Source organism: Alosa sapidissima, chromosome 12 (assembly GCF_018492685.1).
Source record: "Alosa sapidissima isolate fAloSap1 chromosome 12, fAloSap1.pri, whole genome shotgun sequence".
Lineage (NCBI taxonomy): Eukaryota > Metazoa > Chordata > Actinopteri > Clupeiformes > Clupeidae > Alosa > Alosa sapidissima.
In genome coordinates this window covers 37,039,145-37,051,644 of record NC_055968.1, presented here as the reverse complement: position 1 = coordinate 37,051,644, position 12,500 = coordinate 37,039,145, and the positions used below count along the sequence as shown (strand labels likewise).

The following is a 12,500-nucleotide window of genomic DNA, read 5'->3' as shown; positions in this document are numbered from 1 at the left end:
TAACGTCTGGCTTCAGAGTGGACGAAGGAAAGAGATGAAAGATTAATCAAACTCAAATCTAAATTTGAACTAATGAAATTAACCAATCGCAAAGGCTGCAGTTAATTATGAAGCAAGTGACTTGGACTCAATTGGACATCTGTTTCGTCCAATCAGAGGTAGCGTGCTCCGCATGCTGACTAATCAGAGGTAGTCCATCTTAAAACTATATTTTATTTGGAAGTCATTTGTATATTTTTCTTTTTATCCTTGAATTAGTGAATAGAGCAGTTAATTTCAGATTAAATCACAGTTGCAGATCAAATCGCAGTCACAATATCTGCAATTGCAATTGAGATTGCAATTCGATATTTTCCCCAAATTGTTCAGCCGTAGATTGAAATATGATATGCCTTCTGTTGGCAGCTTCATCAACAACTTCCTCAACGCAATAAAATGACAGTTGTGAAGAACTGACAAGTGACAAATTAATTAGTGTGTGTTGAGTGTGTGTTGTTGGCTGTGAGTGTTTTCGGAACACATTAATTAGTGTGTGTTGTTGGCTGTGTGTTTTCGGAACACATTAATTAGTGTGTGTTGTTGGCTGTGGTTGTTTTTGGAACACATTAATGAGTGTGTGTTGTTGGCTGTGAGTGTTTTTGGAACACATTAATGAGTGTGTGTTGTTGGCTGTGAGTGTTTTTGGAACACATTAATGAGTGTGTGTTGTTGGCTGTGAGTGTTTTTGGAACACATTAATGAGTGTGTGTTGTTGGCTGTGAGTGTTTTTGGAACACATTAATGAGTGTGTGTTGTTGGCTGTGAGTGTTTTTGGAACACATTAATGAGTGTGTGTTGTTGGCTGTGAGTGTTTTTGGAACACATTAATGAGTGTGTGTTGTTGGCTGTGAGTGTTTTTGGAACACATTAATTAGTGTGTGTTGTTGGCTGTGAGTGTTTTTGGAACACATTAATGAGTGTGTGTTGTTGGCTGTGAGTGTTTTTGGAACACATTAATTAGTGTGTGTTGTTGGCTGTGAGTGTTTTTGGAACACATTAATGAGTGTGTGTTGTTGGCTGTGAGTGTTTTTGGAACACATTAATGAGTGTGTGTTGTTGGCTGTGAGTGTTTTTGGAACACATTAATGAGTGTGTGTTGTTGGCTGTGAGTGTTTTTGGAACACATTAATGAGTGTGTGTTGTTGGCTGTGAGTGTTTTTGGAACACATTAATGAGTGTGTGTTGTTGGCTGTGGTTGTTTTTGGAACACATTAATGAGTGTGTGTTGTTGGCTGTGAGTGTTTTTGGAACACATTAATGAGTGTGTGTTGTTGGCTGTGAGTGTTTTTGGAACACATTAATGAGTGTGTGTTGTTGGCTGTGAGTGTTTTTGGAACACATTAATGAGTGTGTGTTGTTGGCTGTGAGTGTTTTTGGAACACATTAATGAGTGTGTGTTGTTGGCTGTGGTTGTTTTTGGAACACATTAATGAGTGTGTGTTGAGTGTGTGTTGTTGGCTGTGGTTGTTTTTGGAACACATTAATGAGTGTGTGTTGTTGGCTGTGAGTGTTTTTGGAACACATTAATGAGTGTGTGTTGTTGGCTGTGAGTGTTTTTGGAACACATTAATGAGTGTGTGTTGTTGGCTGTGAGTGTTTTTGGAACACATTAATGAGTGTGTGTTGTTGGCTGTGAGTGTTTTTGGAACACATTAATGAGTGTGTGTTGTTGGCTGTGAGTGTTTTTGGAACACATTAATGAGTGTGTGTTGTTGGCTGTGGTTGTTTTTGGAACACATTAATGAGTGTGTGTTGTTGGCTGTGGTTGTTTTTGGAACACATTAATGAGTGTGTGTTGTTGGCTGTGAGTGTTTTTGGAACACATTAATGAGTGTGTGTTGAGTGTGTGTTGTTGGCTGTGAGTGTTTTTGGAACACATTAATGAGTGTGTGTTGTTGGCTGTGGTTGTTTTTGGAACACATTAATGAGTGTGTGTTGTTGGCTGTGGTTGTTTTTGGAACACATTAATGAGTGTGTGTTGTTGGCTGTGAGTGTTTTTGGAACACATTAATGAGTGTGTGTTGAGTGTGTGTTGTTGGCTGTGAGTGTTTTTGGAACACATTAATGAGTGTGTGTTGTTGGCTGTGAGTGTTTTTGGAACACATTAATGAGTGTGTGTTGTTGGCTGTGAGTGTTTTTGGAACACATTAATGAGTGTGTGTTGTTGGCTGTGAGTGTTTTTGGAACACATTAATGAGTGTGTGTTGTTGGCTGTGAGTGTTTTTGGAACACATTAATGAGTGTGTGTTGAGTGTGTGTTGTTGGCTGTGAGTGTTTTTGGAACACATTAATGAGTGTGTGTTGAGTGTGTGTTAAGTGTGTGTTGTTGGCTGTGTGTTTTTGGAACACATTAATGAGTGTGTGTTGAGTGTGTGTTAAGTGTGTGTTGTTGGCTGTGTGTTTTTGGAACACATTAATGAGTGTGTGTTGAGTGTGTGTTAAGTGTGTGTTGTTGGCTGTGTGTTTTTGGAACACATTAATGAGTGTGTGTTGAGTGTGTGTTGTTGGCTGTGAGTGTTTTTGGAACACATTAATGAGTGTGTGTTGAGTGTGTGTTGAGTGTGTGTTAAGTGTGTGTTGTTGGCTGTGAGTGTTTTTGGAACACATTAATGAGTGTGTGTTGTTGGCTGTGAGTGTTTTTGGAACACATTAATGAGTGTGTGTTGAGTGTGTGTTGAGTGTGTGTTGAGTGTGTGTTGTTGGCTGTGAGTGTTTTTGGAACACATTAATGAGTGTGTGTTGAGTGTGTGTTAAGTGTGTGTTGTTGGCTGTGTGTTTTTGGAACACATTAATGAGTGTGTGTTGAGTGTGTGTTAAGTGTGTGTTGTTGGCTGTGTGTTTTTGGAACACATTAATGAGTGTGTGTTGAGTGTGTGTTAAGTGTGTGTTGTTGGCTGTGTGTTTTTGGAACACATTAATGAGTGTGTGTTGAGTGTGTGTTGTTGGCTGTGAGTGTTTTTGGAACACATTAATGAGTGTGTGTTGAGTGTGTGTTGAGTGTGTGTTAAGTGTGTGTTGTTGGCTGTGAGTGTTTTTGGAACACATTAATGAGTGTGTGTTGTTGGCTGTGAGTGTTTTTGGAACACATTAATGAGTGTGTGTTGAGTGTGTGTTGAGTGTGTGTTGTTGGCTGTGAGTGTTTTTGGAACACATTAATGAGTGTGTGTTGAGTGTGTGTTAAGTGTGTGTTGTTGGCTGTGTGTTTTTGGAACACATTAATGAGTGTGTGTTGAGTGTGTGTTAAGTGTGTGTTGTTGGCTGTGTGTTTTTGGAACACATTAATGAGTGTGTGTTGAGTGTGTGTTAAGTGTGTGTTGTTGGCTGTGTGTTTTTGGAACACATTAATGAGTGTGTGTTGAGTGTGTGTTGTTGGCTGTGAGTGTTTTTGGAACACATTAATGAGTGTGTGTTGAGTGTGTGTTGAGTGTGTGTTAAGTGTGTGTTGTTGGCTGTGAGTGTTTTTGGAACACATTAATGAGTGTGTGTTGTTGGCTGTGAGTGTTTTTGGAACACATTAATGAGTGTGTGTTAAGTGTGTGTTGAGTGTGTGTTGAGTGTGTGTTGTTGGCTGTGAGTGTTTTTGGAACACATTAATGAGTGTGTGTTGTTGGCTGTGAGTGTTTTTGGAACACATTAATGAGTGTGTGTTAAGTGTGTGTTGAGTGTGTGTTGAGTGTGTGTTGTTGGCTGTGAGTGTTTTTGGAACACATTAATGAGTGTGTGTTGTTGGCTGTGAGTGTTTTTGGAACACATTAATGAGTGTGTGTTGTTGGCTGTGAGTGTTTTTGGAACACATTAATGAGTGTGTGTTGAGTGTGTGTTGAGTGTGTGTTGTTGGCTGTGAGTGTTTTTGGAACACATTAATGAGTGTGTGTTGTTGGCTGTGAGTGTTTTTGGAACACATTAATGAGTGTGTGTTGTTGGCTGTGAGTGTTTTTGGAACACATTAATGAGTGTGTGTTAAGTGTGTGTTGAGTGTGTGTTGAGTGTGTGTTGTCGGCTGTGAGTGTTTTTGGAACACATTAATGAGTGTGTGTTGTTGGCTGTGAGTGTTTTTGGAACACATTAATGAGTGTGTGTTGAGTGTGTGTTGAGTGTGTGTTGAGTGTGTGTTGTTGGCTGTGAGTGTTTTTGGAACACATTAATGAGTGTGTGTTGAGTGTGTGTTAAGTGTGTGTTGTTGGCTGTGTGTTTTTGGAACACATTAATGAGTGTGTGTTGAGTGTGTGTTAAGTGTGTGTTGTTGGCTGTGTGTTTTTGGAACACATTAATGAGTGTGTGTTGAGTGTGTGTTAAGTGTGTGTTGTTGGCTGTGTGTTTTTGGAACACATTAATGAGTGTGTGTTGAGTGTGTGTTGTTGGCTGTGAGTGTTTTTGGAACACATTAATGAGTGTGTGTTGAGTGTGTGTTGAGTGTGTGTTAAGTGTGTGTTGTTGGCTGTGAGTGTTTTTGGAACACATTAATGAGTGTGTGTTGTTGGCTGTGAGTGTTTTTGGAACACATTAATGAGTGTGTGTTAAGTGTGTGTTGAGTGTGTGTTGAGTGTGTGTTGTTGGCTGTGAGTGTTTTTGGAACACATTAATGAGTGTGTGTTGTTGGCTGTGAGTGTTTTTGGAACACATTAATGAGTGTGTGTTAAGTGTGTGTTGAGTGTGTGTTGAGTGTGTGTTGTTGGCTGTGAGTGTTTTTGGAACACATTAATGAGTGTGTGTTGTTGGCTGTGAGTGTTTTTGGAACACATTAATGAGTGTGTGTTGTTGGCTGTGAGTGTTTTTGGAACACATTAATGAGTGTGTGTTGAGTGTGTGTTGAGTGTGTGTTGTTGGCTGTGAGTGTTTTTGGAACACATTAATGAGTGTGTGTTGTTGGCTGTGAGTGTTTTTGGAACACATTAATGAGTGTGTGTTGTTGGCTGTGAGTGTTTTTGGAACACATTAATGAGTGTGTGTTAAGTGTGTGTTGAGTGTGTGTTGAGTGTGTGTTGTTGGCTGTGAGTGTTTTTGGAACACATTAATGAGTGTGTGTTGTTGGCTGTGAGTGTTTTTGGAACACATTAATGAGTGTGTGTTAAGTGTGTGTTGAGTGTGTGTTGAGTGTGTGTTGTTGGCTGTGAGTGTTTTTGGAACACATTAATGAGTGTGTGTTGTTGGCTGTGAGTGTTTTTGGAACACATTAATGAGTGTGTGTTGTTGGCTGTGAGTGTTTTTGGAACACATTAATGAGTGTGTGTTGAGTGTGTGTTGAGTGTGTGTTGTTGGCTGTGAGTGTTTTTGGAACACATTAATGAGTGTGTGTTGTTGGCTGTGAGTGTTTTTGGAACACATTAATGAGTGTGTGTTGTTGGCTGTGAGTGTTTTTGGAACACATTAATGAGTGTGTGTTAAGTGTGTGTTGAGTGTGTGTTGAGTGTGTGTTGTCGGCTGTGAGTGTTTTTGGAACACATTAATGAGTGTGTGTTGTTGGCTGTGAGTGTTTTTGGAACACATTAATGAGTGTGTGTTGAGTGTGTGTTGAGTGTGTGTTGAGTGTGTGTTGTTGGCTGTGAGTGTTTTTGGAACACATTAATGAGTGTGTGTTGAGTGTGTGTTAAGTGTGTGTTGTTGGCTGTGTGTTTTTGGAACACATTAATGAGTGTGTGTTGAGTGTGTGTTAAGTGTGTGTTGTTGGCTGTGTGTTTTTGGAACACATTAATGAGTGTGTGTTGAGTGTGTGTTAAGTGTGTGTTGTTGGCTGTGTGTTTTTGGAACACATTAATGAGTGTGTGTTGAGTGTGTGTTGTTGGCTGTGAGTGTTTTTGGAACACATTAATGAGTGTGTGTTGAGTGTGTGTTGAGTGTGTGTTAAGTGTGTGTTGTTGGCTGTGAGTGTTTTTGGAACACATTAATGAGTGTGTGTTGTTGGCTGTGAGTGTTTTTGGAACACATTAATGAGTGTGTGTTAAGTGTGTGTTGAGTGTGTGTTGAGTGTGTGTTGTTGGCTGTGAGTGTTTTTGGAACACATTAATGAGTGTGTGTTGTTGGCTGTGAGTGTTTTTGGAACACATTAATGAGTGTGTGTTAAGTGTGTGTTGAGTGTGTGTTGAGTGTGTGTTGTTGGCTGTGAGTGTTTTTGGAACACATTAATGAGTGTGTGTTGTTGGCTGTGAGTGTTTTTGGAACACATTAATGAGTGTGTGTTGTTGGCTGTGAGTGTTTTTGGAACACATTAATGAGTGTGTGTTGAGTGTGTGTTGAGTGTGTGTTGTTGGCTGTGAGTGTTTTTGGAACACATTAATGAGTGTGTGTTGTTGGCTGTGAGTGTTTTTGGAACACATTAATGAGTGTGTGTTGTTGGCTGTGAGTGTTTTTGGAACACATTAATGAGTGTGTGTTGTTGGCTGTGAGTGTTTTTGGAACACATTAATGAGTGTGTGTTGAGTGTGTGTTGTTGGCTGTGAGTGTTTTTGGAACACATTAATGAGTGTGTGTTGAGTGTGTGTTAAGTGTGTGTTGTTGGCTGTGTGTTTTTGGAACACATTAATGAGTGTGTGTTGAGTGTGTGTTAAGTGTGTGTTGTTGGCTGTGTGTTTTTGGAACACATTAATGAGTGTGTGTTGAGTGTGTGTTAAGTGTGTGTTGTTGGCTGTGTGTTTTTGGAACACATTAATGAGTGTGTGTTGAGTGTGTGTTGTTGGCTGTGAGTGTTTTTGGAACACATTAATGAGTGTGTGTTGAGTGTGTGTTGAGTGTGTGTTAAGTGTGTGTTGTTGGCTGTGAGTGTTTTTGGAACACATTAATGAGTGTGTGTTGTTGGCTGTGAGTGTTTTTGGAACACATTAATGAGTGTGTGTTGAGTGTGTGTTGAGTGTGTGTTGAGTGTGTGTTGTTGGCTGTGAGTGTTTTTGGAACACATTAATGAGTGTGTGTTGAGTGTGTGTTAAGTGTGTGTTGTTGGCTGTGTGTTTTTGGAACACATTAATGAGTGTGTGTTGAGTGTGTGTTAAGTGTGTGTTGTTGGCTGTGTGTTTTTGGAACACATTAATGAGTGTGTGTTGAGTGTGTGTTAAGTGTGTGTTGTTGGCTGTGTGTTTTTGGAACACATTAATGAGTGTGTGTTGAGTGTGTGTTGTTGGCTGTGAGTGTTTTTGGAACACATTAATGAGTGTGTGTTGAGTGTGTGTTGAGTGTGTGTTAAGTGTGTGTTGTTGGCTGTGAGTGTTTTTGGAACACATTAATGAGTGTGTGTTGTTGGCTGTGAGTGTTTTTGGAACACATTAATGAGTGTGTGTTGAGTGTGTGTTGAGTGTGTGTTGTTGGCTGTGAGTGTTTTTGGAACACATTAATGAGTGTGTGTTGAGTGTGTGTTAAGTGTGTGTTGTTGGCTGTGTGTTTTTGGAACACATTAATGAGTGTGTGTTGAGTGTGTGTTAAGTGTGTGTTGTTGGCTGTGTGTTTTTGGAACACATTAATGAGTGTGTGTTGAGTGTGTGTTAAGTGTGTGTTGTTGGCTGTGTGTTTTTGGAACACATTAATGAGTGTGTGTTGAGTGTGTGTTGTTGGCTGTGAGTGTTTTTGGAACACATTAATGAGTGTGTGTTGAGTGTGTGTTGAGTGTGTGTTAAGTGTGTGTTGTTGGCTGTGAGTGTTTTTGGAACACATTAATGAGTGTGTGTTGTTGGCTGTGAGTGTTTTTGGAACACATTAATGAGTGTGTGTTAAGTGTGTGTTGAGTGTGTGTTGAGTGTGTGTTGTTGGCTGTGAGTGTTTTTGGAACACATTAATGAGTGTGTGTTGTTGGCTGTGAGTGTTTTTGGAACACATTAATGAGTGTGTGTTAAGTGTGTGTTGAGTGTGTGTTGAGTGTGTGTTGTTGGCTGTGAGTGTTTTTGGAACACATTAATGAGTGTGTGTTGTTGGCTGTGAGTGTTTTTGGAACACATTAATGAGTGTGTGTTGTTGGCTGTGAGTGTTTTTGGAACACATTAATGAGTGTGTGTTGAGTGTGTGTTGAGTGTGTGTTGTTGGCTGTGAGTGTTTTTGGAACACATTAATGAGTGTGTGTTGTTGGCTGTGAGTGTTTTTGGAACACATTAATGAGTGTGTGTTGTTGGCTGTGAGTGTTTTTGGAACACATTAATGAGTGTGTGTTAAGTGTGTGTTGAGTGTGTGTTGAGTGTGTGTTGTCGGCTGTGAGTGTTTTTGGAACACATTAATGAGTGTGTGTTGTTGGCTGTGAGTGTTTTTGGAACACATTAATGAGTGTGTGTTGAGTGTGTGTTGAGTGTGTGTTGAGTGTGTGTTGTTGGCTGTGAGTGTTTTTGGAACACATTAATGAGTGTGTGTTGAGTGTGTGTTAAGTGTGTGTTGTTGGCTGTGTGTTTTTGGAACACATTAATGAGTGTGTGTTGAGTGTGTGTTAAGTGTGTGTTGTTGGCTGTGTGTTTTTGGAACACATTAATGAGTGTGTGTTGAGTGTGTGTTAAGTGTGTGTTGTTGGCTGTGTGTTTTTGGAACACATTAATGAGTGTGTGTTGAGTGTGTGTTGTTGGCTGTGAGTGTTTTTGGAACACATTAATGAGTGTGTGTTGAGTGTGTGTTGAGTGTGTGTTAAGTGTGTGTTGTTGGCTGTGAGTGTTTTTGGAACACATTAATGAGTGTGTGTTGTTGGCTGTGAGTGTTTTTGGAACACATTAATGAGTGTGTGTTAAGTGTGTGTTGAGTGTGTGTTGAGTGTGTGTTGTTGGCTGTGAGTGTTTTTGGAACACATTAATGAGTGTGTGTTGTTGGCTGTGAGTGTTTTTGGAACACATTAATGAGTGTGTGTTAAGTGTGTGTTGAGTGTGTGTTGAGTGTGTGTTGTTGGCTGTGAGTGTTTTTGGAACACATTAATGAGTGTGTGTTGTTGGCTGTGAGTGTTTTTGGAACACATTAATGAGTGTGTGTTGTTGGCTGTGAGTGTTTTTGGAACACATTAATGAGTGTGTGTTGAGTGTGTGTTGAGTGTGTGTTGTTGGCTGTGAGTGTTTTTGGAACACATTAATGAGTGTGTGTTGTTGGCTGTGAGTGTTTTTGGAACACATTAATGAGTGTGTGTTGTTGGCTGTGAGTGTTTTTGGAACACATTAATGAGTGTGTGTTAAGTGTGTGTTGAGTGTGTGTTGAGTGTGTGTTGTTGGCTGTGAGTGTTTTTGGAACACATTAATGAGTGTGTGTTGTTGGCTGTGAGTGTTTTTGGAACACATTAATGAGTGTGTGTTAAGTGTGTGTTGAGTGTGTGTTGAGTGTGTGTTGTTGGCTGTGAGTGTTTTTGGAACACATTAATGAGTGTGTGTTGTTGGCTGTGAGTGTTTTTGGAACACATTAATGAGTGTGTGTTGTTGGCTGTGAGTGTTTTTGGAACACATTAATGAGTGTGTGTTGAGTGTGTGTTGAGTGTGTGTTGTTGGCTGTGAGTGTTTTTGGAACACATTAATGAGTGTGTGTTGTTGGCTGTGAGTGTTTTTGGAACACATTAATGAGTGTGTGTTGTTGGCTGTGAGTGTTTTTGGAACACATTAATGAGTGTGTGTTAAGTGTGTGTTGAGTGTGTGTTGAGTGTGTGTTGTCGGCTGTGAGTGTTTTTGGAACACATTAATGAGTGTGTGTTGTTGGCTGTGAGTGTTTTTGGAACACATTAATGAGTGTGTGTTGAGTGTGTGTTGAGTGTGTGTTGAGTGTGTGTTGTTGGCTGTGAGTGTTTTTGGAACACATTAATGAGTGTGTGTTGAGTGTGTGTTAAGTGTGTGTTGTTGGCTGTGTGTTTTTGGAACACATTAATGAGTGTGTGTTGAGTGTGTGTTAAGTGTGTGTTGTTGGCTGTGTGTTTTTGGAACACATTAATGAGTGTGTGTTGAGTGTGTGTTAAGTGTGTGTTGTTGGCTGTGTGTTTTTGGAACACATTAATGAGTGTGTGTTGAGTGTGTGTTGTTGGCTGTGAGTGTTTTTGGAACACATTAATGAGTGTGTGTTGAGTGTGTGTTGAGTGTGTGTTAAGTGTGTGTTGTTGGCTGTGAGTGTTTTTGGAACACATTAATGAGTGTGTGTTGTTGGCTGTGAGTGTTTTTGGAACACATTAATGAGTGTGTGTTAAGTGTGTGTTGAGTGTGTGTTGAGTGTGTGTTGTTGGCTGTGAGTGTTTTTGGAACACATTAATGAGTGTGTGTTGTTGGCTGTGAGTGTTTTTGGAACACATTAATGAGTGTGTGTTAAGTGTGTGTTGAGTGTGTGTTGAGTGTGTGTTGTTGGCTGTGAGTGTTTTTGGAACACATTAATGAGTGTGTGTTGTTGGCTGTGAGTGTTTTTGGAACACATTAATGAGTGTGTGTTGTTGGCTGTGAGTGTTTTTGGAACACATTAATGAGTGTGTGTTGAGTGTGTGTTGAGTGTGTGTTGTTGGCTGTGAGTGTTTTTGGAACACATTAATGAGTGTGTGTTGTTGGCTGTGAGTGTTTTTGGAACACATTAATGAGTGTGTGTTGTTGGCTGTGAGTGTTTTTGGAACACATTAATGAGTGTGTGTTGAGTGTGTGTTGTTGGAACACATTAATGAGTGTGTGTTAAGTGTGTGTTGAGTGTGTGTTGAGTGTGTGTTGAGTGTGTGTTGAGTGTGTGTTGTCGGCTGTGAGTGTTCCATCCCTGAGTTTCCCCAGAGATGAAAAGATTCTCTGATCTCCAGTGCTGTAGTTCACTTCTACTGCGGAACAGTGACACACACACGACACACGACACACACACACACACACACACCCCACACACACACACACTGAGTGCAGGGTTTGGGCTAGGGCAGAAAGGTTGTCTGCAGAGGGTAGATTCGGAGCAGGTAAAATCACCTGGTTCTTAGCAAACTGCAAATCTGTTGTAAAAAAATCTTTCTATATTGGAGGAGTTTATTCTCTCACTCACTCACTCACACACACTCACACACACACACACACACACACACACACACACAGACACATGTGACCACACACACACACACACACACACACACACACACACGTGACCACACACACACACACACACACACACACACACACACACACACACATATATATATATACACACACGCACACACAGACTCTTTGCCCGTAGCAGTGATACTGCAGTGGTTTTGCGTGGCAGCATGGGTGACTGAGATGTGGAGGGTGAAGCTGCCCTCCGAACAATTTAGAGCCACCACGATTAGTCGACTTATTCGACCATGAAAATTAGTCGACGTGTCGCTTTGCTATTGACCGCCTATTTATTTTTGGTCTCCCGTCTCAAACGGCTCACTGTAATTCCCATCTAGAGCATTCAGAGCTAGCCTGTAACTTTATTAACTCTTGAGAAATACAATGACTGTCTTCGGATGTTAAACAGGCTACTTTGGCAGTAATGTGTTAAACTCCGCCATGCACGCACATGTAAACAACAACAACACATTACATTTATATAGCGCTTTTCTCCATACTCAAAGCGCATCACATGGATGGGGGCACCTCACTAGTAACCACCACCAATGTGTAGCACCCACCTGGGTGATGCACGGCAGCCATTATGCGCCAGAACGCTCACCACACACCAGCTTGAGGTGGAGAGTGAGGGAGTGAATGAGCCAATTACAGTGGGGGATGATTAGGGGGCCAGGTTGAATAAGCCAGGTTGGGAATTTAGCCAGGACACTGGGGAACCCCCTACTCTTTGCGATAAGTGCCATGGAATCTTTAATGACCACAGTGAGTCAGGACCTCGGTTTAACGTCTCATCCGAAGGACGGCATCTCCTACAGTGCAGTGTCCCCGTCACGGCACTGGGGCATTGGGATCGATCTTTTTTGGCCAGAGGGAAGAGTGCCACCTACTGGCTACCCACCAACACCACTTCCAGCAGCAACCTAGTTTTCCAAGGAGGTCTCCCATCCAAGTACTAACCAGGCCCACACCTGCTTAGCTTCAGTAATTCAGCTAAGACAAGGTATCCATTGGTCTGGCTGCTGGCTACGCCAGCTGCAGTAATGTGTTAAATTCCGCTATGCACGCAAGTGTAAACGCCAGCTGCATATAGCTGTGTGCCTGCCTGCTTTCAGCACGATTTATTATTAGCCAGAGTTGTTTGTGTGTTTGTTTGTTTGTTTGTGTGTTTATGCTCCCGTAGCTGTGGGATATGTGTGGATATTGTCTGATATATTTGTTTGTTTGTTTGTTTGTGTGTTTATTCTCCCGTAGCTGTGGGAGGTCTCCTCAGGTGAGATGCTGCTCTCAGTGCTCTTTGACGTCAGCATCATGTCCGTCACCCTTGACCCCTGCGAGTACTTCCTGTTTTGTGGAGGCAGCGATGGGACCATCTATCAAGTGTCTCTGTGCAGCCCGGTAAGTCCCAAGTCTCATGTCTATCTGAACCATGCACGCACACAAACGCACGCACGCACGCACGCACGCGATACCACGGCGAAATCCTAA

The 12,500-nt window shown here is 41.3% G+C and overlaps 1 protein-coding gene across 1 annotated transcript in view; it reads left to right on the top strand.

The window, feature by feature from the left end:
• wdr18 (WD repeat domain 18) overlaps positions 1–12,500 on the top strand; it is a 112,225-nt gene that overhangs the window by 40,341 nt on the left and 59,384 nt on the right. The window contains 1 exon segment of the mRNA XM_042057619.1: positions 12,267–12,410. Within this exon segment, the coding sequence (XP_041913553.1) occupies positions 12,267–12,410 (144 nt within the window).